The sequence below is a fragment of the Chelonoidis abingdonii genome, chromosome 10 (assembly GCF_003597395.2).
Source record: "Chelonoidis abingdonii isolate Lonesome George chromosome 10, CheloAbing_2.0, whole genome shotgun sequence".
Taxonomy (NCBI): domain Eukaryota; kingdom Metazoa; phylum Chordata; order Testudines; family Testudinidae; genus Chelonoidis; species Chelonoidis abingdonii.
The window spans coordinates 24,272,748-24,300,450 of NC_133778.1; the positions used below are offsets into that span (position 1 = coordinate 24,272,748).

The following is a 27,703-nucleotide window of genomic DNA, read 5'->3' on the forward strand; positions in this document are numbered from 1 at the left end:
AGTAGGCATAGGGTATGGGCCGGGGGGCGGGAGGGAGGGATGAGTCATATTTTAAAAACTTTTGGTTCAGAGGTCTGTTCTTTTTATAATACGGTGTGACGAAAGTGGGGTTTTCTTGGGGTTTTCTGCTTTTCCAGGTTTGCATGCACAGGGGGGGTATCAAGTTACCTGGTGGGTTACTGGTTTAACGAGGTGAGGAGGAGGGACTTTGTTGTTACAGAGGACCGGAGGGACTCGCGGACCCAGCCCACGAGCACAACCGTTCCTGACCAGTGGAGGACAATGGGCTGCAGAGAGAGAGGACCCCGGTGAATGACCAGCCGGTTCCAGCCAGAGGAGAGCTGCGAGGAAAGGGGACTCAGGCCTTCCTGTTTACGACCCTGTTTACCTGGAGAGAAACAATGGACTGAGGCGGGGCTTGAGGCCGGGGATATCAGAGACACGCGCGAGAAGCAGGGGGGCTCGGGCTGGCGAGGGGAAGCAGGCAGAGCCCACCCTGGATGCAGGAGACTGGGATGTGCTCTTATGTGAGAGGCCAGGCCTGAGGCCCTGAGAGTTTCCTGTGCTGTGGTTTCAACTCTCAATAACCCTCCTGTTTATGCTGGCTGAGAGTCACTCTGGTCTAGAGAACAGGGTTTGCATCAGCCCCTTTGGGGGTGAAGAGGCCCAGGGGCCAGAGTGCATGGACTCCCGGAGGGGGCCCACAGAGCAGAGGACGTGCTAAGGCTCAGAGAGGTGCGGTCCGAGGTGGAGGGGCCTGACCTCGAGACAGAGAGTGGACCCCGAGAAGGGCTGTCTCACTGAAAGGGGCACCCCCTACGGACCAACAGGGCCAAGTGTGGGCACGATCTGTGAGTCCGTGACAACGTTGTAGCAGAGGATGGTTCGTGGATGCACCCTGTAGATGTTGGCTGCAGGCGCAGGCGCTTTGCAGTGAGTGGCTGCCAGCGATAGAACGAGGGTATTGAACGGAACCAGCCTGGAATTGGCCTATAACCAGCTCCGTAAGAGCGACCTGGCACGTATGTGCAGGGAGAGGGCTGGTGTGGGGAGGCTCCCTAAGGAGCAGCTGATTGCTCAGCTTATAGAGAATGAACAGTCTGAGGAACAGCTTCAGACCCCAGGGGCTCCGGGGTGCCCGGTGAGCGGGAGTAGCCATGGGGCAGTCTGTGTGTTAGCCGACCGGGAGGGGTATCAGACCCGACTCCCCAGTCAGGCACAGGGAGAACCCCGTCAAGTTCTCCCTTGAGAGCTGAAAGCGAAAGAGCTGGCGCTTGGAGGGAACAAGGCTGGTGGACAGAGAGAAGAGAATGAGACGGACCGTGTAGAACAGAGAAAAACACGAGTTGGCCGATGGAGGAGGCGGCAGCCAAGAGCCTGCCGGTGGGTAAGTGGGGAAGGGCCCCGAGACACCAGTGGATGTGGGACTCGGACACCAAACGCTGTCCCCAGTTCAAGGATGGGGGATATTTGATGCCTATCTCACACCTTGGGAAAGGCTTGTGATCTGAAACCGACTGACCCCCAGACAGCTGCGCTTGTTTGCCCCCTGCTGGGTCCCAATGGCCATAGAGGCATCAGCCAAGATGGTATATGGTGTTGGAGACGGGACTATGACCTGGTTCAAAACAGGCTTTGCTGCTTGAAGTTTGAATTACCCCCGAGGCATACAGAAACATTCCGGGGTGTGCGCAAGACCTCAGGTGTCACTTACAAGGGAGTGACGTCAACCTTGCTGGGGATATCTCCGGAAGATCGGGGAAGGGTCAGGGCCACCACCACAGAGGACGTGTATAACCTGGGGGTTGAGCAGCTGGTATGACATCTGCCCTCCAGACCTTAAAATGTGGCTAGTGGACCGACCCAAGGATTTGCGCAGTCAGGGGGCACTGGCAGATGATTTGTGGACAGCAGATCAGGGCAGAGGAACGGTCCACAGCGGGCCTCAGAAGGGGTCACCCCAGAGACCTCTCAAAGGTGGGACTCCAGGAGCCAACTCAGGGGTGCTGGAATGCCGTGGGAGCCGACCCCCCATGGGACTTGAGGGACCTGAAATGTATATTATGTGTCCAAAGGGCACAAGGTGGCCAGTGCCTGAAGATGAAGAGAAATGGCAGCCAAGCAGCACCCAGGGGTGTTAACTGGGGTTTAGAAGCCGTACCTACGAGTGGGGGCAATGCCAGGCCAGAGGGCCACCAGTCGAGAGGGCTGCTCCAGGGAGGGGACCGGGCAGACCAGGCCAGCAGGGGAAGGTGGGGCCCCAGGTCCAGAGCACGGCCATTACTCCGATCCGCGTCGTGAGCGTAGGAACAGTGCCCGGGTACAATCGCCACATCATCTCCATTGAGTGGGGGAAGCGAGTGGTCCAGGGGATTCTGGGGACACAGCGCTGACTAGGTGACGCGGGTGGCGCGCAAGTCCGAGCGTGTGGACCCAGCACAGCTAGGTGCCTCCTTGATGCCTACATGACCCTTAGAGGGGAGTGTCGGGGCCCCCCTCAAGGTTGGCCTGAACGAAGTGATGACCACTGAAATGAGGGGGCTAGAAGGGGACTCCAAATCTGGGTCGGGTGTGGCACGACTCGAAATTGCCTGGTACGGTGTGAGCTAATGAAGGTAATTACTTGGAGAACTGGGTCGGATGGCACTCAAGCGCCCTGGTCCTTACCTGGAGCCCACGAGCCATGCGAGGGACCTCTCCTAAGACGGAGGGGCCGACAGGGCCGAAGTAGGCTGCACGGCGGGGGGCCTAGGCGCCTCCGTCCCAGGAATGGGAAACTGAAGGGGCAACGCACCAAGCGGCTGTATCCCTTCAAACCCGGACCGCTGAATTCCAATAACGGATGCTGCACTGGATCCCTCCTTGGAAGAACTGAGGGCCCCTGCTGGCCACGGCGGGCAGGTTCCCAGGGGAGGCCGTCCAGGAGCTATTCCTGTGGGAGACGGGATTTCCTGTACCTGGAATGGGCTGCTCAGTGGCACAGGCTGACCTTTGACGGTGGGACGGCAATTGGTGGGTCCTCCAGACGTACCGACGTCAGACTGGTACTTGTTGCCAACGAATTCGCCGTCAGGCATGCAGGGCACCTCGCGCGCTTGCACCCAGGCAAAGGCTGCTGCAGCACTTTTACTGAGCCGTGGGGGTCTTTGGGGACACTGTCCGACAGTATTGCATGGTCCTTGTGACTCCTCGCCAGAGGCGTCCGCGGGAAGGCCCGGGACAAGGACTAAAGCCACACTGGATGACGCTCTTGCCATCATAGAGGAGCCTTTCCAGAAGCGGGCCTAGTGGACATAGTTGGGGCCCCTCAGCAGGGTTGTGACCCGGGCAGGCGAGGAAATTACATCCTCGTGGTAGTGGATTTTGCTACACACTTACCCCCGAGGCGGGGTAGCCTGTGTCGTTCTATCCGAGGCAAGACAGCGTCTGGCAGAAGCCACGTTGCTGATCATCTTACACGAGCAGTGGCGGTTCCCCAAGGAGGTCCTTATACAGACCAGTGGGCTAACTTCATGTCAATTCTTCTGCTTTCGCAGTGCTTGTGGGAGAAGTGTGGGGGTCCGACACACCTGGACGCTCGAGGCCTAGCCGCACCCTTCAGTCCAACGGGGCTGGTGGAGAGATTCAATGGGACCCTAAAGAGGATGCTGAAACCTTTATTGGACCGCAATCCACAGGGACTTGGACAGACTATGTTTACCCCACTCTGCTTTTGTGCATAATAGGAAGTGCCCCTAGAATCTCACAGGATAATAACTCCCCATTCGATTAGTTGTCGTGTACGGTTGTAGGAAGGTGAGGACCCCTTTAGGACTTCGATGAAGGCTATGGATGGGAAGTGCCCTCTCCCGTACGGGGGAATCATTAGGTGCGAGTATGCTATGTGCCTTGTTCCTGGGAAAGAGCTCGTGGACGTGGGCTCTGGGCTGTGGCCAGTGCGGCGAACCTTAGCAAGGCCAGAGGAAAGCCAGAAAGGTGTGCGTCTACGACCACTCAGTCTCGGTTCCGTGCTTCCTATGCTACCCGGATTGACGTGATGCTCCTTCATCCCCGTAAGGAAGAACGGCTGCAACCTCCTGGATGGTGGCCCCTTTCAAAGCTTCATCAGAGCAGGTAAACTGAGTGACACTATGTGGTTTGGAACTGTCCATACGGCACCAAGCCCCGAGTTTTATCACTGTCAACATGATGAAAAACCGTACTGGTGAATAGAGATTTGAGAAGGTTGGTGCTTGGCTGTGTGTGGGCATGGGAGGAGAGAGGAGAGGACCCCCTGGTGGGAACTCTCCTCTTGAGGTCAGAGGCCTAAACAACACCTCGTGAAAGCCATTGGATATCCCCTCCTGACCTAGCATAAGCCCACTGCGCACGCAGGACAGAATCAGAGAGGTGTCTAGTTCATACCAGCAGCTGTTTCCAACCCGGCCTGGGCTTCACTAATCCTGGCTGGTCGCACCGGTTGGGGACGGGAACTAATTCTCCCATCAGGGTGTCCCCATTCAGAGGTCACTGGGAAAAGAAACAGCCCAGGATCCATTAGAGAGAGAGATTTGTAGGGAGTTTTCAGGATTATGCTTGGCTTAGGAGTGATCATCCTCCATCCACCAGCCCCTGCGGCCTCGTCTCAGTGGTGCTGGGTCCCAAGATAGGATGGGTCAAATCCTGGGTTCTGTGTTCGGACTATCGGAAGCTCAATGCCATCCAAAGTGTCCAGATCCTATCCCCATGCCAAGACCGCATTGAGATCCAGGTACAAGTTGTGGGTCGTGCGGTTCTCACTGTCGGTCGCTCTACTACCATGATACTTTACTCAAAGGCTATTGGCAGTGTGCCTTTGGACCGCCGAGAGCCCCGGGTGAAATCTGCCTTTCACCACCCCATAAAGGCTACTTCGAGGTTCCTGTCCTGCCTTTAGGTCTCCTTAGGGGGCACCTGCCACCTGTCCAGCGCCTGGTGGGATCAGTTAGCTTAAGAGCGGATGGAGACTTTTGCCTTTGCATACAATGACGAGTAGTGTGATCTTTAGTCCAGAACCTGGGAAGAACTTGTGTCCCAGGTGAGACGGCGTGCTGGTCGCCTCTCACAGGATGCAGGGAAGGCTGACTATAAAGTGAAAAAGTGCAAGGATAGGGGATGGCCGAGGTGTCATACCTGGGCCACAGTGGGGGGCGCCACCGAAGCCAGAGCCAGCCAGGTGGAGTCGATCCGGACTGGCCCGCTCCCTAAACTAAGAAGCAGGTCAGGCTTTCATTGGGATGGGTGGACCGTTACTACCGGAGGTTTGCTGCCCACTTTAGTCCCTGGCGGCCTCCCCTACAGAGCTGTTGTTAGGGGAGGAACCAGACAATGGTGGTCTCGGACTGAGCAGTGCCACGAGGGCTCTCTCGTGCCTGAAGGGGCACTTTCCAGGGCCCGGTCTGGTAAACCCGGATTTTTAATAACCCTTCCTGGTGTTCACCGATGCCTCGGGACCAACAGGGCTGGGGCAGTGCTGATGCAAATGATTACTAAGTGGAGAGAGGACCCCACGTGCACCTGAGCAAAGAAGCTGCTGGCCCCAGGGCAGCAACTATGCAGCGGAGAAGGAAATCGCCTGGCCATGGTGGGGCCCTCCAAAAACTGCAGCCATATCTTATTTGGCGGACGCTTCGATCGTGTACACGGACATTCGCCCTGACGTGGCTACATTCAAATGACAAGGGGCTAATGCCAAGGCTGCTGGATGGAGCCTTGCTCCTCAGGGTATTGACATGGAGGTGGTTCATGTGAGGCGGGAGTGCCAATGTTATAGCTGATGCTTTACACGGGGCGGAGGCCCTAGGAACTTCCCCAGGGTACTGGCTAAGTGACTGCTCCGTTCGCTACGAAGGGGGAGAGATGGACGAAAGTGGCGCTTTTCTTAGGGTTTTCTGTCTTTTCCAGGTTGCATGCACAGGGGGTGGACTCAATGTCCTGGGTGTTACTGGTTTAACGACGGTGAGGGGAGGGGAGTTTGTTGTTACAGAAGGACACCGGGAGAGGGGACTCGGGACCCCAGGCCCACGAGACACACCGGTTCTGAACCCAGTGGGAGACAATTGGCTGCAGAGAGAGACCCCGGTGACCTGACCACCGTTCCAGCCAGAGGAGAGCTGCGAGGAAAGGGGACTCAGGCCTCCTGTTTACGACCCTGTTTACCTGGAGAGAAGACAATGGACTGCGGGCTTGAGCCGGGGATATCAGAGACCCATCGGAGAAGCAGGGGGGCTCGGGCGGCGAGTCAGGAAGCAGGCAGAGCCCACCTGGATGCAGGGGACTGGATGTGCTCTTATTGTGAGAGGCCAGGCCTGAGGCCCTGGAGAGTTCCTGTGCTGTGTATCAAACTCTCAGTATACCTCCTGTTTTATGCTTGGCTGAGTCACCTGGTCTAGAGAACAGGTTGCATCAGGCCCCTTTGGGGGTGAAGAGGCCCCGGGGTCCAGACGTGCGCAGGACTCCCGGAGGGGCCCACGGCAGAGACAGACGTGCTAAGGCTCAGAGAGGCGGCTCCAGAGGTGGAAGGCCTGACCCGAGAGGTGGACCCCCGAGAAGGGCTGTCTCACTGAAGTGGCACCCCCTGGACCCACAGGGCCAAATTGGGCACGATCTGTGAGTCCGTTGAAAATAGGTAGGAATTTTGTTCGTTCCCCCCAATACAGGACATTTATCTGAATATCTATTATTCCAGCAATAGTGAACAGTCCATTAAAAAGTTTCAACATTTAGCGGTCTGCTCCACAATTTGTCTTAAAGATGGTCTGTCACATATAACATACGTTTTCCCCATTTAACTTGAATTATGAAGGAAAATGTATTCATTGCGTCCCTCTCCCCTCACCTCGTTAAACCAGTAACACCCAGGTACATTGAGTCCCACCCCCTGTGCATGCAAACCCTGGAAAAGACAGAAAACCCCAAGAAAACCCCCACTTCGTCACACCTATATTAAAAAGAACAGACCTCTGAAACCAAAAGTTTTAAATATGACTCATCCCTCCCCCGCCCCCCCGGCCCATACTCCTATGCTACTTGCTTTTATTAGATTTTGCTGTGTTTTGGCCACATCCTATCTAGCTAAGAGAAGTAGATCCTTTTTGTTGTCAGTTCGTGGCTGAAAATTAGTCATTTCCGCTTTTGTCTCAGATTCTGATCAATATTATTTTCAGGTTTTCATGCACTCATAATGTTGCAAACACTGTAACGGCAATGTTTTTTTGTTTAAAAATACCCCAGTCAATTTAAAATACACAAAAGAGGTATTTCTGTTGGTAATCAGGTTTTGTAAAATCTTCTGTATAATCATATTAGATCAAATTTGACTGGCGTTTGTGCAAGTAGATTTTTTTTTTAATTTTTTTTTTTAATAATCATTTTCTTAGAACAGTCTTTCTAATGTCAGGCGACCGAGAGAAAATGTACACTGATCCTGTGTAAGAGGTCTGGTTTCACTAGCATACTCAATGCATGCTTTTTTGCTAGTAACCCTTTTTACATCTTGTTCCTGACTTTGAGAAGTGTTGGGCACTTGCAGTGCCTATTGACTGTAATTGGTGTTTAGTGGCTTGTCTCTCAGAGGTGCTGAACATCCACTCCCATTACCAACACTCCGGTTGCTCAGGACCTCTGAAAATCAGGCCATTTATTGTAGGTACCCATGTCTGAAAATGGTGGCTGATGTCGATAACAAATTTCAGATATCAAAATTATCTGTTCTTGCTAGTGTATGTAAAACACACTTTTATAGAAACAGTAGTGTCCAGGGTGTGAAATAAATGCTACCAGCTAGATTAAGTTTCTCTGAGCAAATCAAGTTTTTTATTTTTAGTAGCTTCAGTGATTCTTAATGTTTTTCCAAGGTGCAGTGTGTCAAGACCGCCAAACTCATTTAATGTTGGTTCTAAAATTTGTATGAAACTGTGCTGCTGGATGTTAAAGGCAAGTGCCTTTTCTATCAGACTGTTTCCCAATACATCTTGATGGCTCAAGTAGCTTAATCAGTCAAACTGGAAGTAGGGACAAAGTCCTGACAAATTTTGGACTTTCTGCTTTCCCTAGCTTTTTATCTTTATGCTTATATTTCAGCTCAACAACTGTTTATTTTACATGTATCACTAATGAGCTGCAACAAGGTACTCCTGGTAAGAAGAGTTAATCTTAACTGGCTATTTTATAAAAGTGTTCAGCAGCCTTTTTTTTTTTTTTTTTTTTTTTTTTTTTTTTTTTTAATAATAATTTCAGGATCTTACCTGATTATTTTCTTTTATTTTTTGAGATGACAAGCTGTTTACACTTTTTAATTGTTAAGTCTTTAGTGTAGAACTAAATGGTATCTTGTTGAGTGCATGTCCATTCATTCATTTAACTCTGACAGTTCTTTCACTGACAAACCGCAAAGCAAAAAAGTCATACTGTTTTATGGCAGACTGTTCTTAAGTTTTCTAGTTTCTGTTTGGTGAGATTAGACATAGGGTAAGCACAGGGCTCAAACTCAGGTTTGAGCCTTCTGTCTGCACCCATATTGTGCTAACTCAGTGCTTGGACCCAGAGTCCCAGGATCCCATGAGAATGGAGGGTCCGAGAATGGAAGGTCCAAGCCTAAGTCAAGCAGGACCCACGATCAAACCCCATTGGTCTGCACTGTCAATGCAGTGCCACTGGACATGTACTCTCGGATTCTGCCAAACGTATTCCACAATCCCATGGGACAACTGTCTTTGTCCTCTGGACAATCAAGTTTTCCCACACTATGCCACAAACAGAGCTAGAGTGGACACATTTTTTGGGGCGGGGAAGCTAGATAGTCTGATATATGTACTGCTGAGGGAGTTCTGTGCCAAAAAATTAAAAATTATTTGCACAATATTGTAAAATTCTGCAAATTTTATTGATCAATAAATTAATGTGGCTCCAGGATGGCAGTGAGGGGCACAGGCTGCTGGCTGCATTGAAATGAGAGATAATCCTGATGCCCCCACCTCCCTGGTACAGGGAATCGGTAGTGGGGCTGCACCTGACCCTGACGCAATGTAAGGGCTGGGTCTGCCCCTCTGTGCCAGGCACACCAGGTATGGGTGGGCAGGCTAAGCCCAGCAGGATCCAAGTGTGGTGGGAGCCAGGTGTGGAGTGAAAGGTTTCTCTGTAGAGCAGTCTGAGTGCAGGTGGCTCAGTGGGAGATCTGGATGTGCAGGGTCTCGTTGGGGGGGATTCTGCATGGGGATCCTGGTGAAAGTGATTGGGGTCTGGGTGTGGGGAGATGAGGCTTGGCAGTGGATTTTTGGGTGCGGAGGGGCTCAGAGGGAGGGTCCGGTCCTGGGGGAGTGAGGGTTGGTGGGGTGGGGGTCCATGTGCAGGTGGTTGGAGCTCAGTGGGGTGGGATTCTGGGTGTCAGGGGCTTATCTGAGGGGTCCAGGTGTAGGGGTAAGGCTTGTAAGGGTGAGGGTTTGATGGGCCTGCTTAACAGGGGACTCCCATCTGCTGCTAAGCGGGCACTGCATGCCAGGCTCCCACTTCCCCCATGATTCCACTATCCCCTTTTCTTTTCCATCCTCCTCCCCACACTCTCACTTCCTCTACTTCTGCCCTATTCCACCTGTCTTCCTTCCCCACTGCCTCTTCTCCTCACCTTGCTTCCTTCATTTTCCCCCACCCTTACCCAGCTGCACCACAGGCACTCACTGTTGCACAGAAAACAGGAAAGCTTCCAGCACACAAAAGTGGAGCACAACTGGCATTAAGATCCAGGAGGTGGCATTCAGTTGGAGTCAGCGGAGACACAACCTGCTTCAGCTGGGCAACTCAGTCCTTACAGAAATGCGAGGAGGCAGTGGCATGTAACCCTGTGTGCCCACCATGCCTCGCCTCTGTTTAGGGGAGCAATCCTCCCAAAAAGCTGCGCCGCAGGGTCATTTCCCTCCTTACTACCACCACCTCCCCTCCCTGCACGGCTTCCCATTGCTTCCCCTGCTGTTTTCTGCAGGGAAGCACAGGAATTCTGCGGGGTGAAATGGGGCATTTTCTGCATGCACGTAATCCCGCAGAATCTCCCCAGGAGTAGATGTGGGTGGTTGGACTTTGGTCTGCATAATGCTGTGTAGAAAGTAGCCCCAGGTTGGGACCCAGATTTCAACAATTCCTAACCTGGGATTACAATTGAGTATAGACACTTGAACCTTGGATTCTGCTCACTTGAATTCCTGTACCCCTGGGCTTACATTAATTGCAGTATAAACATACTCTGAGTGTGCCTATACCCTGTTTACACTGTAAACACCCATAGCTGGCCAGTGTCATCCGAGTTGGGCTGTGAGGCTATAAAACTGCAGTGTGTGGGCTCAGACTGGGCCTGTCTTCCTCATAGGGTCCTAGTGCCTAGACTCCAGTGCAAGTCTGGATGTCTACACTGCAGTTTTATAGCCCCGCAGCCTGAGCCCTGTGAGCCCAAGTCAGCTGATGCAGGTGTTTAATTGCAGTGTAGACATACCCTGAGGGTCCTGGGTTTTATTTTGGAGGATCTTGGAAAAGTCTTCAGAAGACCTGAATATTGAGATTGCATGGGACTATATACTGAGCTGTAGTTTTTACCTTCTCCCCTCTCCACTCCAAATAGAGAAAGAAGGGGATGCTGATTCTTAGGCAACCTTTACAGAGTGCTGTAACAGGGATTTGAACATTTCCTCAACAACCCTGCAGCAGGGTCATTAGTCTTGTCATCTATGTTGGAAATCTGTTGGCAGGTTCCTCCACTTTGCACCCAAAGAGAAAGCATCTTCTGCAGATGGTGCACAAGTGGAGGAGTAACTTCATTCATGAACATCATACTGAGAAAATGAGACATCCAGAGTGGATCTTTTGTCCTTCAGGGAAAATACCACATCTCTTCTCTGCTGCTCAAGTGTTAACAGGGTCCAGACGTTTTGACAGAAGCATTCATACTAGACTGGAGTTGTGTTGATGTACCTTCCCTTATATTTTTGAGTCAACAGAAAGGTGAAGTTCATCTTGTCTCCAGACCCTGGCTTGGAATCATCAATTTTAGTGTTTAATACACTATCCTTCTTTCCAGGGTGCCTGGACCTTTCGTTTTGGAAGTGGAGCCAAATTCTTCACCTAGCATTTGATTTTTGGCAGCCAATGAGATGCCAATCTTCAGGTTTTTGCTCTAGGTGCTACAAGATCTTCTGAATCTAGGAAGGAGGCTACCAGAAGTCAATATTATCTAAAATATTACAATGTGTACTGTTCATATACATCTGTTAATATTATATTTAATAATACAAGCAAACAGCAGATAAAAAGTGCCTGTATCTTCCTCAATTTTCTCTTTTGAGCTACTTAATTTCACTTAGAGTGCACCTGGCAGCTATAGAGGCTTATCCTCAAATCCATTTTTTTTTTATATGAATCATCTGAAATTAGAGAGGGTAGAACAGAGGGGATGGAGGAGAGATTCAGTGCTAATTTCAAGCTGTACGTGCATGAAGAGGGAAACAATGACACAGATACAAAGTGTATACCGTAACCAAGAAACTACATGCATCACATTTATTGAACTTTATTTTCATTTTGTTTTCTTTATGCTATCCCAGTGGTTGGTTTTATTTTCGTAGAACAAAGTGGTATAGTTACTTCAGGGAAAGCATGGATCTGGTTTGCCAAAACCTAAATATACGTTATATCTGACAAAATCTCAGGTTTTTAAATAGTGTGCAATCCAGAAAAATATACGGAGTATACATAAGCATTTTGACATGGTGGTGGTAGCACACAGGCGTTATACAGTTGCAGATTTTAGATGTCTGGATAGGATTTTCTAAAGTGATCCATAGTGAGAATATTTGAGCACCACATGGCATAAGGGCTCTTGCTGGAAGTCATTGGCTTTAGACGAATGGTTTAAGGCATGGCAAGGATTATGAATCTTCCTTTCAGATAAGCTTTCTTAGAATGTTGCTTGCTGATATCCCCACTATAGCTTTGGAAAAATCACTTGATTTTTTTTTTTTTATTTTAAAAAATCCTCAGCTTTGGAGGTGCCTTATGCTGTCAGTTTTCAGTCATTTCTTCATTGACTCTCTTTTTTTCTAGGCCTTTATTTGCTGGGTTTCTCAGCGAGGGTGCTAGTTCATTGACCTTGAGCAACCTTGACCAAGGAATAAGATTTCACACCAGTACCACAGCATTATTAGACTTCTTTCCTAGTGACACTTCCTTTTTTTTTTTTCTTCTTTTTTCCCCCTTTTCCTGCTGATAGAATTTTATCTCTAGTTCTTTCTCGGTGGGACCAACAACCCAACACGGGTGGTGTTTTTTTCACTTATTTCTACCACCAAGATTTCCTTCTGTTTCAAGAAGAGCCTCTAATGAATGTATTTGAATGATTGACAGCAATGTTTTTGCCCCTGAAAGAGTTCCACCAGCAATATTATTGTTAATTTCCTGCTAGGATTAGCATTAGTAACTGGTTTAATTGAAGCTTTTGCCTTGTTCAGGAGACTCTTGGTTTTGACTTTCAGTGAAGTAAATCCTTTGTGGAGGGCTGGAAGAGAACTGAAGATGATCATCCTGCAACTTGGTGTGAAGGTTTTAGAAACCTGGGTTGAAATTTTCAGATTGGTGCAAGGAATTTAGCCACACCTTCCACTTGGAAATCTCAACACACATTTCCTACTATGAAATTCTTTTTTGTCATTGCCTGTTTGCATTTTATAACAGTCTTTTTGGAGATCAACAGGCTGATGGGGAATACATTAAAAAATACCATATAAAGTTTTAGGATTTTTAACTTTCTCAACAGCCTCTCTTTAAATGTGCAATAATTTGAATTGCAAAGACATCTGGGCAGTTTTACTACTCTAATACTCTTCTTAAATTTGACTTATGTATATTTATCTTCTTGTTTCAGTGCTGCTGGAGGTGAAATCTTTAATTTATGTGTCCCTGATTTAGATGAGAGAATTGAAGAAAATGATATTATCAGACTTATTCGACAAATACTTGAAGGACTCTGCTGTCTGCATGAAAACAATATTGTGCATCTTGATTTAAAGGTAAAATTATACATGGTATTCCAGTAACTTACCTTTTTTCGTTCTGCTGGTTGGTTCAATATGTCAGCACCAAAATCAAATCTGTACAAAAAGGAGGTGTGGAATATGGCTACGTCAAAACAGTTTGGAAGATGTGATGGAAGTACATTGGCATAACTGTTGCAGTTTTAAGATGTGTATTAGGGTGTGATTAATTACTTGCATCTTAGTGCATGTACAATAGATATAGGCACCTTAGAAATGCGCATAATGATAGTATCTATGCAGAGTCAAGGTTCTTATGTTCAATATAGCCCGGTTAATTTTACTGTATGTAATATTTTCTTGTTAAATGTTCCAGTTAATACATTGTGATTAAAAAGCAAAAACAGGCTGTATGATGATGGGTGATCACTCGTTACTGAGTATGATCATCTTCCATGGGAGTTATGAGTCCTCAGGTGGCTAATAAGGCCAATCCTTGAACCACAAGTTCTATTACAATGAGGGCAGATGTTTTCGGGCTCAGCAGGAAGCTGTTGACCATGACTGGAGACCAGTCTCTCCTTCCTCCTGCACCTCTTGTCCTCTTTGGCTTGTCGGCAAGCAAGGACTTCATGTAGGACTAAACTCCATTTTAAGCAGTCCTGGGCAAGTGTCTCCCAGATATAAGTGTCTCGGTGACTCTGGTTTTTACAGGCTGTGTATCTTGATCAAGTCAACACTGATGTAGGAACTAGCGCTTGTACACCTCTACCCTGAGATAACACGAATTCAGATATAATGCGGTAAAGCAGTGCTCTGTGGGGACGGGGCTGTGCATTCTGGTTGATCAAAGCAAGTTCGATATAACTCAGTTTCACCTATAATGCGGTAAGATTTTTTTGGCCCCCGAGGACAGCGTTATATCGAGGTAGAGGTGTATTTCCAGACTGTCTGTTTTATCAATGTGAAAACTGAACTCTTCAGTAATGTGGAGTGTTTTTTTCATTATATATATCCCTTTTTATATTAAATTAATTGTACTTAACCTTAGTATTTAAATGGACCCCGTCAGGGCTCTGAAGTTGATATGTCACTGAGGTGAACGGAATCTGCAAGGGGAGAATTAATACCTTTTTGCTACTATTTGAGACAGTTTTTGCAAGGCTGGGTTAACAGGGCAACAGCATGTGTTCACACTCTAATGGCTTTATCTTGACAACTGAAAGAAACTTTTACAATACATATTATCTGACAGAACATGGAAAAATGCAGCTATAATTGCAGAGGGATTCTGAGCATACCACAATTTCAGTGTTCTCTTGAAAATGATTATTCTCCTGTTCCTCATCAGTGTGACTTTGGAGTGGATTGTACTATCTGTGTAAAATATTAGTCTTTCACATTTGTGTTTTTTAGCAACAGCATAAGATCTGCAGATGTCAGAGTCTGGCTTTGGTCAGAGAATGTTACAGATGGGCATCACAAATGCTTTTTGTGGATTCTGTTTTTAAAAGGCAATATTAGCGACAAACACAGAATGCTTAAATATAACCTAAATGTCACTTTGGTATACACTGTTTACCATTTAAATCATACTTGCATATTTATGCCTTAAAGACTAAATATTCATCTTTCTCCATTTAGCCCCAGAACATCTTGCTGAGCAGTTTCAATCCTCTTGGTGATGTAAAAATTGTAGATTTTGGTATGTCTCGGAAGATCGAGAACGCTAGTGAACTGCGGCAAATCATAGGGACTACAGAATATCTAGGTATGGAGGAGCTATTTCCTTTTTAAATTCCTGTATGCAAATGAAAACAGTAGTTCACTGAATTTGAAAGCTAGACATATACAGTGCTATATAAGCTCAATATCCTGAGTCTCTCTTTACCTAGTGTCTTGTGTCTGCTAATGGTAGCTGCATGTTGTATTTTGAGGTTTTTTGGTGTTTTTTAAAGTAGTGTGTAGACCAGGTGAGACTTAATCATTTTCTTTTTAAAAGTTAAAAATATTTGAGCCCTGAAAACATAGTCATACTGTCTGTTTATTAAAATTGTGTTTAATTTTGAGAAATTACATAGTTAGAACCTTGTTAATTCTCTGTAATGACTAGGTGGCCCAATGCAAATATATGCTAATATACAAAATTTTCATTAAACTGAGCAAACAATAAAACAAGATTAATGTAATTTATAGATACAGTCAATTGGGGTTTGGCTCTAATTTGATTCTACAGTGCACTACTAGTTTACTATATCTTTTAAAAATCTTAATAAGAGATGGATGGAAGCATCTGCTATTAAATTCTTGTGGTGGAGAAAGATGGACAACTTTTTATGTTAGGTGTACATTCTAGTGAAGCTGATCAGTAAGATTAAACTACCCTCTGGAGAGGAAGTGGAGGGGAAGTGACCAGATTTTTTAGAACTTCTTCTCTGAGGAAACTTCCTTCAAGTTCTGTCTTTAAAATTGGTTCAGTGAAGCTGTAGTGAACAGTTAAGGCTGCTTGGAACCCATTCTATGCTGTGGCTCCACTGACTTTAAAAATCACTTTAGCTATACCAGTTTTAAAACTGGTTAGAATATCTGAAACTCCCTTGTATAGGCCAGTCCTTTTATGTTCAGCCTAAAATCTTACTTACGTAAAGAAAAAAATTATCACTCAAAAAATCAGTTTAACTCTTTGGAATACTTGGTGTCAACAAAAATGTTTCAACCAATTAACAAGTGTTCTAAGAATTGGCTGAAGTAGATTAGATTTTCAGCAGTTCTAAAAACCAATTCAGTGCTATTGTGGCTGTGGACAAGCTGATATGTGTCAATCAGGTCTCCTTACTGCTGTCCCGCACTATGTTGTTGTGACCTTTTTGGTATTGTTGAGGCCACTAAGTGTCACTAAGCATTATTCTAAGTAATTTTAAAAGGTAAAGGCTATAAGAATATGGAGTTTTCCCTTAGGCCTCTCATGAGCAAGAGTCCGTCCATTTTAACCTAATTGACCTAGCGAGCCATAACATAAACAAAAGGCCATAGGGTCCGCAGCCTTATCTGTTGTAAGGCTGCTCAGACTGGTATGGGGCAAGAAATAATGAAGCCTGCATACTTTTGGCAAGGGAGGGGAAGATAATGGTTTTACAAGACATAGGTCGTTATTCAGGCCAGCTTTATCAACTGTTCAATGTAACTCTACAAGGGGGAGAGGGAGGGGGAACGGGGGCTGCTTGTCAGCGAGAAAAGTTTTCATTGATATAAAGGAACAGACTGCTGGTTTTAGTGTGCTGGATTTGAGGCATGTCAATGTCTCCCAGCACCACTTTGAGATCTCAAATAAACTCTGCTTGCTTCTCCCCTGGTGTGTTTATTGGCGCTAAGCACGCCGGGCACAGACTACCACTGTTGTTTGCCTCAGCAGTCTATCTGCCCACAACAGTATCAGTAGAGTACTTGGCTCTGGGAGCTGTACCAGTGACTTTAGTATAGGCACCTAGAAGGCATTGCAGCTGAACTGGTTTAGAACAGCACTAATGTGGATACAGGACAGGTCACAAACTGATTTAGCAAGTAGCATCATAGTGGGAGTGCACTGACATGTTTGTGTTTAAAATTGCTCCATCTCTCTGGTTCAGCAAAGAATTGAACTGTCTAAATGTAAATAAGTCAGGTGGCTGTAAAAGAAGCTTCCTGTCTAGTCTTACAACTCCCAACCTGCTGTGTGTAAGCAACTGCCAATCCATAAGTGATTTTAGTGCTCTTCAGAGATGTGCCATTTATTTCCTTCCTCTTCAGTCTTGTAGTTAAATATAATAGTAATAGAAACTTCACTATACAAACTACATGTTTAGTCCTTCAGTCTTGTAGTTTAGTATAAAATTGTCAAAAATCCAAACTGACACCTGTTATTTGGATAGGACATAGCATATTATGTATTTTTAATCGTTTATTCAAGATTATCACTTTTTTTCCCCAGCTCCAGAAATCTTAAACTATGATCCTATTACCACGGCTACAGATATGTGGTAAGTTTATCTCTTCTAAAGATAATAGTAACTAAGGTTAAAGAAATTGGACACTAATTCAGATATCAGCTACTCTTGCACACTTTTTTCCTAACAAATCCTTTACTTTTCCATCATTATCTGCTATGGTAGGAACACTTTAACTAAATGTTAATTTTCCCCACTCTTTACATTTAAAGCACTGTATATTTGTTGCATTTAAAAGTTACTCTGCAGAAACAATATAAACCTTGTAGCACTGTGTAGAAGAGCGCACGTCTTGTGGCTAGGTGTGGGGGCGTAGCAGCTCAGTCTTGTCTAGTACCCCCTCTCAATGATCGTTCTGGTCTTCTGTTGTCTGTCTCATGAATCAACTCTCTCGTCACGTCATGATTTAACTCCGCCCTTTCTGGGATACAGAGAGTCCAACAAATAAATATCTTATGTTGTCACAAAAGGTTTTCAGCGCCAACATTACACCTCATGGTCATCACACCCTTCTGGTTGTCCTTATCTCCTTTTCAGAGTCTTTACACCACTTTCTCTGGTGTTTGATAATGGAACCTGGGTCTTCCCTCTCCTCTGAGTTTCAGCACAGGGACCCTATAGTTATAAGTATAGCTGTGTCTATATTCAAACTCAATCCCTCCTACCTACGTGAGCCTGTCAAGAAGTCTCTCCACAGCCTCTTTAATCTCGCCCTTTTTGCAAGGCTCTCCCCCAGTAAATCCCAGTTTAAAACTATAAACTGAAACCTATTCCTGCCCTCAGGTTTGATCTTTCCTCTCTCTCTGTCTTCTGCTCTTTCCCTTGCTTGGTTCAACAGCTGAACATCTCCAAGGGTGCTTTCCATGGAAGTCCAGATACTGTCTTTGTCAAGGCTTTCCACTCCAGAACCTACTCCGCTCAGGTGGTTGGTGGATCTTTACCCAGGCATCTTCCTAGACTTCTCTACTTGGGAGAGGATCCTAGGGCTAGCCATCTTCTGAACTTTCTCATCACAACCTCTCTTGTCCTAGAGTGTGACTGCAGAGTTCCTCACTTTCTAGCTACAGCTCCTGTCTGCTACAAACATCTTTTGATTATAGTCCTCTCTTAGCATTTCTCCAGGTGGGCTTCATCATCAGTTAAGACTGACCCACCTGGCAGGTGCAGCCCACTTGTAATTGGCCTCTCAGGCCTACATTAATCTTTCAGTTGCCCATCAGACACTGAAACTATTGAACAATCTAGTATCTTATAAAACATGCTATAACTACTAAAAATGTGGATTAATGGTGGCATGAACACAGTGAACCAAGTAGACAGTCATATCTCAAATCAGACTTATTCCTATACATGTGAAATGTTTTCCAAAAAAAAAAACGTTGCCCATGAATGTGTACCAAAAATCTCACGTTTGTGAATTTTACTTCCATCCACTTCCCCTTCTTTCTCTTTCAAAGTTCTTAATCTAGAAAGCTAACTGAATCTGCACATCTTCATGAATATTAAGAAGTTCTTATTATTTTGATCTTTTTCCACATAACTCCAGAAGAATAACAGACAGCAAAGCTATTTTACCTATAATTTGCTCCTGAGCCTGGAGCACATTAAAGGCAGCAGTAACAACCTCTTTTCCTCACAATTTTTCATTGTGTAAGGTGTTTTTTTTTTTTTGTTTGTTTTTTAAGGGCAACTCCAAATATGCCCTAGCATAGAAGTCTTTCCTCACACCAAGAAACCTCACTTGTTTTAATTTTCTTATAAACTACATGGTGTGGAGTTCAACTTTACTTTCTCATGCCCAAATTGTATCTCAACAATAGGATACTGTAGCATATGTCTATGTGAGTAAGTATCCATCTTTCACATTCTCCACAGCTCTCCATGAAACTGGAAAAACAAGTTTATTTTTTCTATTTGTATGAGTAACAACGTGGGAATCTTAAGTGCATCTTTATGTTGCAGTATGGGTTTCCACTGCTACCACAAATTTAAAAATGTTATGCTCCTGCAGTCTGGATTCTTAAGTTTTTGTACCTGCCCTTCTTCAAGAGCTGGTCTCTGTGGGTGTGCACATGCTCCATGCACTTTGGACTGACAGTTCTTCAGTGGCAGTGTTTGTTCTGCACCTGAACCTTACACCTTTTGCTGTGAACCGAGGACCTCATTGGCAGCACAGACCAACTGCCTCTGCAGTTCTTTTTCTACCTTTGGCGGTCTGGGATGGAACCTCCTGTAGTTTTGCTGGTTCAACTTTCTTGTAAAAAATATTGTGTATAGTTAAGTTTTGTTAGATAAGTTTCATATTTAGCATATAGTCATCATTTAAATCATGGAGATCAGAGGTTCTTCCTTCCACCTTCACTAATTTCCCCCAATGTTTGAGGCACTTATGCCAAAGGTCCAGGCTTCAAGTCTTACCTTTCCTGCCCTCGGGACATCCCAGTAAGTGACCCACATAAGAGCTGCCTTTGATGCCTGGGGGAGTCGCACATCTCATTAAGGTGTGACATCTGCCACTCCTTCTGTCCTTGCACCAAGCAGTCCTAGGAGTTCAGACTTCGCAAGCACCCGATGGAGCTCATCATGAATCCTTGGGATCTTACTGCACCCTGTCTCATCGACTGGAGCTGCTGAGCAGTGCCCGGACGGAACACTCCAGCAGACACAGGGACTCCTCTCAAAAGATGAGGATAAGGAGAAGACCCCCAGACAGGAAGGAGGGGAAAACATTCTAGAAGTCTGTTTAGAAGAGGGCAGCTTCCCTCCGTGGAACCAAGTGAGACCCTCTGCCTTGAAGCTGGAGTTCATGGAGATCCCAGGACAGCAACAACACTATCAGGAGCTTCTAGTGCTTCAAAACTGCCTGAAAAGGTGTGCTAGAACAATAGGAACAGATTGCCTTTGACAGCATACTATGCCAGAAAGGAAGCTGGCTATTGGTTAAATGAATTTACTGTATCCTGCAAAACTTTGTAAAATGTGAACTACAGGGGGATGCAATTTGCTGTAAAAATTGTGTTTAGAATGGGGAGGTTAAAAAAAAAAGAGGAAATTGTTCTTATTTTAAGAATAAAGAGCAAAAGAGTTTCTCTCTCTCTTTCCTGCAAGATATTTTTAAAATAGGTGCATCTTTTAAACATGGTAGGGTATTGGCTCTGTAGCAATTTCTTAATTCAGCTACACAGTCCTTTTGAATCAGGGAAATGAATATCCAGTTTCTGGCAAGGCAATGTCATAACTACTGAGGAATTGCTCAATAACCTGGGGTAGAAAGTAGTGGTAATATTACACAGTCAGGAAGAAGTTTCTTTTAGGCATTCTGTTTCCACAGCACTAAGACTCAGCTTTGTGGTAGGGACAATCTTGACCTTCAGACCTTGTTATAGTGGCAATTCATGGTCACTGTGCATGAGCAATTTTGAGAGTGACTCTTACCGGCTAGTGGTTTTGGCTGATTTGTGAGTCTTCCCTTCCTTTTTGTTAAAATACCCGAATTCAAAAGGAGAAACTGAGCCAGATCAAACCAAACATTTTGAGTTTTTTGATTTGCTGAATTTTTTTTTTTGACTTGAACCTAAACTTTTTTTTATAGGGGTTGCTAGTGAACTGAAAGACATTACCCAGCTGTAGTGTAGTTCTATGCTAAATAACTTTTGTATTGAGGAGATTGAATGCTCCTGATTCCCTTTAGTGCTTTCTTGTACTATTGGGATAAAGGTGACATAACTGTGGAATGATCTGTCTGGACATCAGGTGGGTTGCTAACCACGTTCTTTGTGTGTATCTGTATTGAGGAATTCAAAACAAAGCATTAATGTTGGTTTTGGAAAACACACTCTAGCCTACCCTCCAGAGTTGAAGATAATTGAGTGATGAAAGAAAGAAAGAAATGGCTGAAGCAGATTTAAGTAGCCGAGCAACTTTCACTCTTGACTGCTAGGAAGAGCAAGTCGCATACCAGCAAAATCACTTAATGCTCTGAATGATTCATTAAGAAACACACACATCAGGTATGGTATGTATATGTAATCAAATTGCTTAGAACTGTGGCATACTTTTTGGTTCTTTCGCTGCCCATGGAATGTGAAATAACAAAGAATACTGACCATAGCACCAGTGATGTAATTTATCTTTCATCCTAAATTGTATCTCGTTTCATTTCAGGAATATTGGTGTAATCTCATATATGCTGCTAATTCAAGAATCTCCATTTGTGGGGGCAGATAATCAAGAAACTTTCCTCAATATCTCTCAAATCAATGTGGATTATTCAGAGGAAACTTTTGCATCAGTTTCATACTTGGCCAGAGACTTCATTCAAAAACTTCTTGTCAAAAACCCAGAGTAGGTAGCAGATTCTTCGGTGCATCTTTCTGTTTGTTTATAAGCATCTGGCAAAGCAGGGCCTTGATCCTGATTGAGGATTTTGGGTGCTACTGTAATATAAATGTGATAAGACCAGTTATCATTTAACATAACAATGTTGGTTTTCATATGGATAAATTCTATGTAGTGTAAATATTTAGAATGGGCTGGATTCAAATAGAAAATCTGACTTGACTAGTGAGATCCCAATAATGGAAATTCTGTTTAAATGTTGAACTGTAAAATTATCAGATAGTCTGACTTTATATCAGATTAACTGGTGGTAATGTCCATTTGTAACTGATTTTTCCGCTTAGTAAGATGCAATTTGCTTAAAAGCAGTTTTATGTCAAAAAAATGCCATCATGGCTTCCAAATTAAATTTGCTCTGTTTGCAAATAAACTAACTGCCAGATCGCATACTCAGTCTTGAGTATAGTTTTTGCTTGTGCATTGTAAATATTAGTCTGCTGGCCATATTTTACCTATACGTAAATGATCTTAAGATGCAGAGGGCAAAGTTTGACATTGCATTTGCATTTTGGTTAACAACTCTGAAGCCTGAGCCAGACTTGAATCCAAGCAGTCCTTTATACCGTAACTCCTCACTGAACGTCCTCCTGCTTAACGTTGATTTGAAGTTACGTTGCTGTTCCATTAGGGAACATACTCGTTTAAAGTTGTGCAATGCTCAGTTATAATGTCATTTGGCTGACTTTACAAGAGATCATTGCACAAGTTCCTCTTCTCGGCCTCCTCCCCTTCCCTTCTTCCCTCCCTTCCAGCGCTTCCCCCGCCGCCAAAAAGCTGTTTGGCAGCGCTTAGGACTTTCTGGGAGAGAGGGAGGGAGAGAGCTAGTGGGGAAACTGCCTCCCCAGCCCACCCCCAGCAGGCAGGGCCACCTGGAATGTTGGGGCTGCAGGGCCCTGGGCTGCAGCTCTAAAGCCCCCTTCAGAATGCGGCCCTGTGAGCACGGGCCAGAGGACTCGGGAGGAGCAGGGGCAACTGCGCAGCCAGTGGCGGAGAAGTGGCGCTTTCACCTTCAAAGCCAGCCGGAGATAAGCGGCGCTTTGAAGGGGAAAGCGCCGCTTCTCTCCGGCCGCTGGCTGTGTGGTTGCCCCTGCTCCTCCTGAGTCCTCTGGGCCATGCTCGCAGGGTCGCATTCTGAAAGGAGTTTTAGAGCTGCAGGCCAGGGCTCCGGGGCCCTGCAGCTCCTAAAGCCCCTGCATTCCATGTGGCCCTGCCTGCCGGGTGGTGGTGGGGGGTCGGCTCCCAGAATTGTGGCCATGGGGGCAGTGCCATGCTGCATAGAGCTACCTGCACACCCCCTGCACCAAACAGGAGCTCCTTCTACACCTGCCTGCCCAGCCCTGAGCGCCCTCCTGTACCCTAACTCGCTCTCAGACTCCACATCTCCACCCTGAGCGCCCTCCCAGACGCTGAACCCCCAGTCCTGAGCCCCAGGGATAAGTCAGGGGCACCTCCCCACCACAGTACAGTATAGTAATGTACAGTATATAATGCCTTTTGTCTGCCCTCCTAAAATTTCCTTGGAACCTAACCCCCTGCATTTACGTTAAATCTTATGGTAAAATTGGATTAGTTTAACATTGTTTCACTTCAAGTTGCATTTTTCAGGAACATAATTACAATGTTAAGTGAGGAATTACTGTAGTTGTGTTAGTAGTAAGAAGGCAACGATCTGAGAATGCTGTAAAATTGTTGCCCTTATTAATATCTGTTGTGGGGCTAACACTTCACTCTCAAAGACGGTCCATCTTTCACATGTCCAAACTCTTGATCTTTTTTTATGTTTGTGAAATAAGCTGTGCATTTCATATAAGAGGTTAATGCTTTCACTTATTTAAGTAAAACAGCTTTTTTTTTTTTTTTTTTTTTTTAAATAAGGGAAAGACCAACAGCAGAAGCCTGTCTCTCTCATTCTTGGCTGAAACAAGGGGAATTCATACTATTGCGTAGTCCTGAAGAATCTTCCTGTCCTTCTCCAATGCAGGAACACACAACAAAGTGTTCAGAGGAAAGGAATATTAAATCAATTTGTAATGGTACCTGTAGTGACATAGCAGAAAAAGAGAACATTCCAGAAGACAGCAGTACAGTCTCTAAACGTTTTCGGTTTGATGATTCATTGCAAGACTTCATGACAGACTTAGTATGTTAACACATGGCTGCCTGTGCAGGTCCTCTGAACTGAATTTAGGATTATAATCTATTCCAGTGGTGAATATTGTGAGATAATGGCTTGTCCATTCGTGCACCATGGTTATACTGAAATGCACTTTCAAGTGATCCTCTTATGTGGTACTTCCTTTCGTGTCCATTGCTGACAATGGCTTTTACTCCTGAGTAACTGGAGTTCTGGCATCAGGGGAGAGCCGTATGTTTTGAAGGCGATTTACTTGAATACATTTGCACTCTTCAAGTTTTAGTCCAAAAAACGTTTTAATATAATAGAGACTAAAAATATAAAAACTTTTGAATATTAATAAACAGACTCTAGTTAAACAGCTTATAAAAGTGCTCAAAACAGTGATCTAATAACATAAGCACATTTTTGTGACTAAGACTCGATAATGGATTGAAGCAGAGAAATTGAAACTAATAATTTCTGACAGCCTTTCACTGCAGTGACAGTGCCATCTGTTAACTGAGAGTTTAAAATCAGCGGAATATTGGGATGTATTGAACAGATTCAGCAAATACTGTTTACTTAGAATATTTAGCTGTAGTTAAGGATAATCTTTCTGCCTTAGCTGACTGGTTACACCTGGATAGTGTACTGCATGTGGCATGTACTTTTAGTATGCTCGCACGAATATTTCTGGAATACTAGAATAGAATAAGGGTAGGTTGTCAGTCTTATTGCTGAAGATCCTTGTTTCATAAACAAATCTAATTGTAAGTGTGTAAAAAGTTTTGCACCAAAGTGCATATTGAAACAAATGTACGTGCTCCAAAGAAGCTGTTGTTAGTCTCCATATATATCTGGATTGTATTGAAATACAGATTGCACTGTATAAATAGTCCAATTCCCATAATAGTTTAGTGTACATACCTCTTAAAAATATCAGAGATGATGAGACTAATAGCAGCATTTATTGCCCATGCGTCTGCATGAAGGATGTGTTAAAAAGCTGGTAGGTGTGGAATGGAGAGTGTGTTAATGAGCTTGCATAGTAATTTTTCCAACCAAACTATTTTTCCTTGAAGTACTTACTTATGCTGATGTTGAGAAATTGGTTGCAAAATTTCAGAATTAAAATTCAGAGCTCTTTTGGTAATCTAAATCTATCAATTTTTGAAAACATTCACATCTATCTTCTTTTTGGACTCTCCATCCTCCCCCCTCCCCACCTCCCAAAAAAGGCAAGGTTTTTTAGATTTTTTGTTTTTGTTTTGTATTCCTCTTTTTCCCAGGCTCAAAAAAACACTTCATTATGCCAAGTTTCAGCTTGGAGCAAATGTTGATCAGGTCCTAAACTGAGTTTATTCTGGAAATACTGACAAGCTATCATATCCACAGTAGCACTAATAGTGTGAAAATAAGAGCCTTTTTAATGGAAGTAATTAAAGCTCTTTGAAATATTATGAAAGTAAATGGCACTTTAAACTATTCCCTGAATCCTCCTCATTGTGGATGTCTCGTTTGTCTTGCATAATGAGAATAGTGATATTTAGTTAACTGCAAGATGCTTCCTCAAATGTGCATTTGGACCCTGTCATACTTAAACAATTTCTAGTTAATATTCAAGAGAAAATACCAAACATTAAAATAATGTAAATGCTCATTTTATTAATATGTAGTAAAATGTTGTTGTGTTTTAAATACCTTTATAACAAAAGGATGGAATAAAAAATATTTTAAGCAATTTGTATAGTAAATCCAACATAACAGACAAATGAGTCCAATAATGCTCTCTTTACTTGGTTAATACTCCTGTTGATCTGAGTGGAAGTGCCAACTGAGTAAAGTGTGCAGGATCAGGCCTTAACCTTTTATGTGTTAAAATCCAGTCTTTTCTGTTCTCTTTATAAAGACTGAGATCCATGTGATATTGTTTTTAATATCAGTATGTGTTCAAGCATGAACAAGCTGAGCTACCTAGTTATTAGGGGACTCCAGTATCTCATCTCTACATATTAATGTTATGTAATGTATACATTATTCTTTTCTATGAATTGATAACAAGAAGTAAGTAGACTTTGTGGAGGCAGTTAATAGACAAGTTAGGGGTGGTTTTTTTAATTTTGGAAGTCCCTTTACCCAAGAGAAATATCTTTGTTTAAAATGATCATCTTTTCACAAGAACTTAATATAATTACAGCGTATCGAAATAAAGGTATTTTTATACATTCAGAAATGAAAGTTCACTTAAGATGAAGAGAGGAAATGTCAAAAGAGTACAACAGATTCAGCTATAAAAAGTTGTTTACAGAAATAATTGCAATATAATTTAAGATGTCCAAATTACTGCTAAATTCTTAATTTTAAAACTGGAAGCTCTCTCACATTAATATTACTATTTCTTTTAACATATGATACAGGTTATGGAAAATATGAAGTCATAACCATATATACCAGCACTTTAACTAAACAAAATACAGGAAATACTCCATAAAGAAACTTTCTACCATGGTATTTGATGAATGTTTACATTTCTTACTGCTTTTTTCTGGTCTTAAGTTACCTTTTAAGTTTGAATAAGTGAATTTTGGTGTTATCCAATGGAGCTTTTTCAAATTTTGTAGACATCTATATTTTTGTATGTAAATTAAAATATAACTGGAGCCAGAATTTTAAATTGTTTGGATTAATATAAATGTTTAATTTTATACAAATTTTGTATTGTGCATGCCATAATTTTCTTTAACATATGTAATTTCATTTAAGGTACAATTGTTCTTTGGTAGCCCATTGTGCTTAGTGTCAAGTTATTGGGGATTAGCAAAAACAGGTTGTAAATGGTCATAGTAATATTTTATTAAGATAAGTGATGTAATTTCTATGCAATTCCTGAATTATTTTGTATAAAGAGACGTTTTGTATTGAAATGTGACTTTATTCAACAATTTGTACACTTAGTATTTTCTAGTCAGAAAAAGAGGCTTTCCAGCTAATGTCCTATGCTCTTTGTAAAGCTACATTCACTAACTTATCAGATGAACTTTTTGAAATGCCACCACATCCTTACGCTTATTAATTTCATATCTGGAATGCTGCTTACAATTGAATCTAGATTAAATCTATGAGCAAAAAAGTGTTTCTGCTTTATGTACATTGAGGGCCAGAACTTTTGTCCTTTTATAGTTTAATGTTAGTCATAAAATGTTTTGAGGAAAGGAGAGGCATTTTAAAATATTATATCAGAAAGAAATGCTGGTGTTCAGGTTTCATTAGTCTCTCTGTAGAGGCTGCAGAACCAGCATTATGCCAACTAGCTAAAGAGAGAAGATAAGAAGCAAAATGAGTCAAAAATATGAAATGGGCCAGTACAAAAATTAAGTGTCTTGATTTAAAACACTAACCTGGTGATCTGCATACCTCAACAGCATAAGATAAACAGGTATGTAGTATCCATGTTGTTTGTTTAGCAGATGGTTGTCCTTTCTAAAGGCAATTAACTCCTTAAAGTTAAGTTGAATGTTAATAGGCAGATGGCCTAAAAATAAATTTATACTCTTCTAGAGAACTTCATATATTATGTGTGTAATAAATAGGTAGTAATTCATTAGTACAGGCTGAACACTGCAGTTGCTACATAAAGATTCCATTGACAAAAGGGTCATTCTGTTTGTGTTTAGAACTTCATAACTGAGCCGTGTGTTCCGTGAAAGGAACAGTATCCCTATGTATTTGTTTTGGCATTACTGCAGTATTCACTTCAGAAGGGCTTTAAATCTCTTAAATTTTCTGCCCATAAAACTTTTATCCAGTGTGCAACCTATACTAAAAAAAAATCCTATTTATTAAATACTCATTTCCCCCATTAGCAACATTGTAGAGCTCATTTCGAAATAAAACAAGAATGATGAGTCTCCACTCTGATTTTGGTCTCCCTGAGAAATGTGATGTTAGCAGAAAAATCTCCGTTCTATGTATCAATTGATAACTCCGTAAATTCAACCACAAATGTTTTCCTAACTAGAAATTAGTTGTATAACTTTTTCAGAAACTCATAGCAGAGAAAACTGGATAACAAGTTTGTTGGCCTCTGTGCTGGAAGAAGGGGGGGAAAAATTGTGCCTTGATTTCTGCCAGCTATCAGACTTGGAAGTGCTTCTTTGCCAGCTCTGTATATTAGAGAA

The 27,703-nt window shown here is 43.8% G+C and overlaps 1 protein-coding gene across 1 annotated transcript in view; it reads left to right on the top strand.

Annotated features, from left to right (window-relative positions):
- Window positions 1-27,440, top strand: part of STK17B (serine/threonine kinase 17b) — a 45,584-nt gene extending 18,144 nt beyond the window's left edge. The window contains exons 4-8 of the mRNA XM_032803608.2: window positions 12,920-13,064; window positions 14,673-14,799; window positions 16,996-17,044; window positions 21,176-21,355; window positions 23,285-27,440. Coding sequence (XP_032659499.1) covers window positions 12,920-13,064; window positions 14,673-14,799; window positions 16,996-17,044; window positions 21,176-21,355; window positions 23,285-23,558 — 775 coding nt within the window. The 3' untranslated portion in view covers window positions 23,559-27,440. The remainder of the gene's footprint in view (window positions 1-12,919; window positions 13,065-14,672; window positions 14,800-16,995; window positions 17,045-21,175; window positions 21,356-23,284) is intronic.
- Window positions 27,441-27,703: the final 263 nt, after the last annotated feature.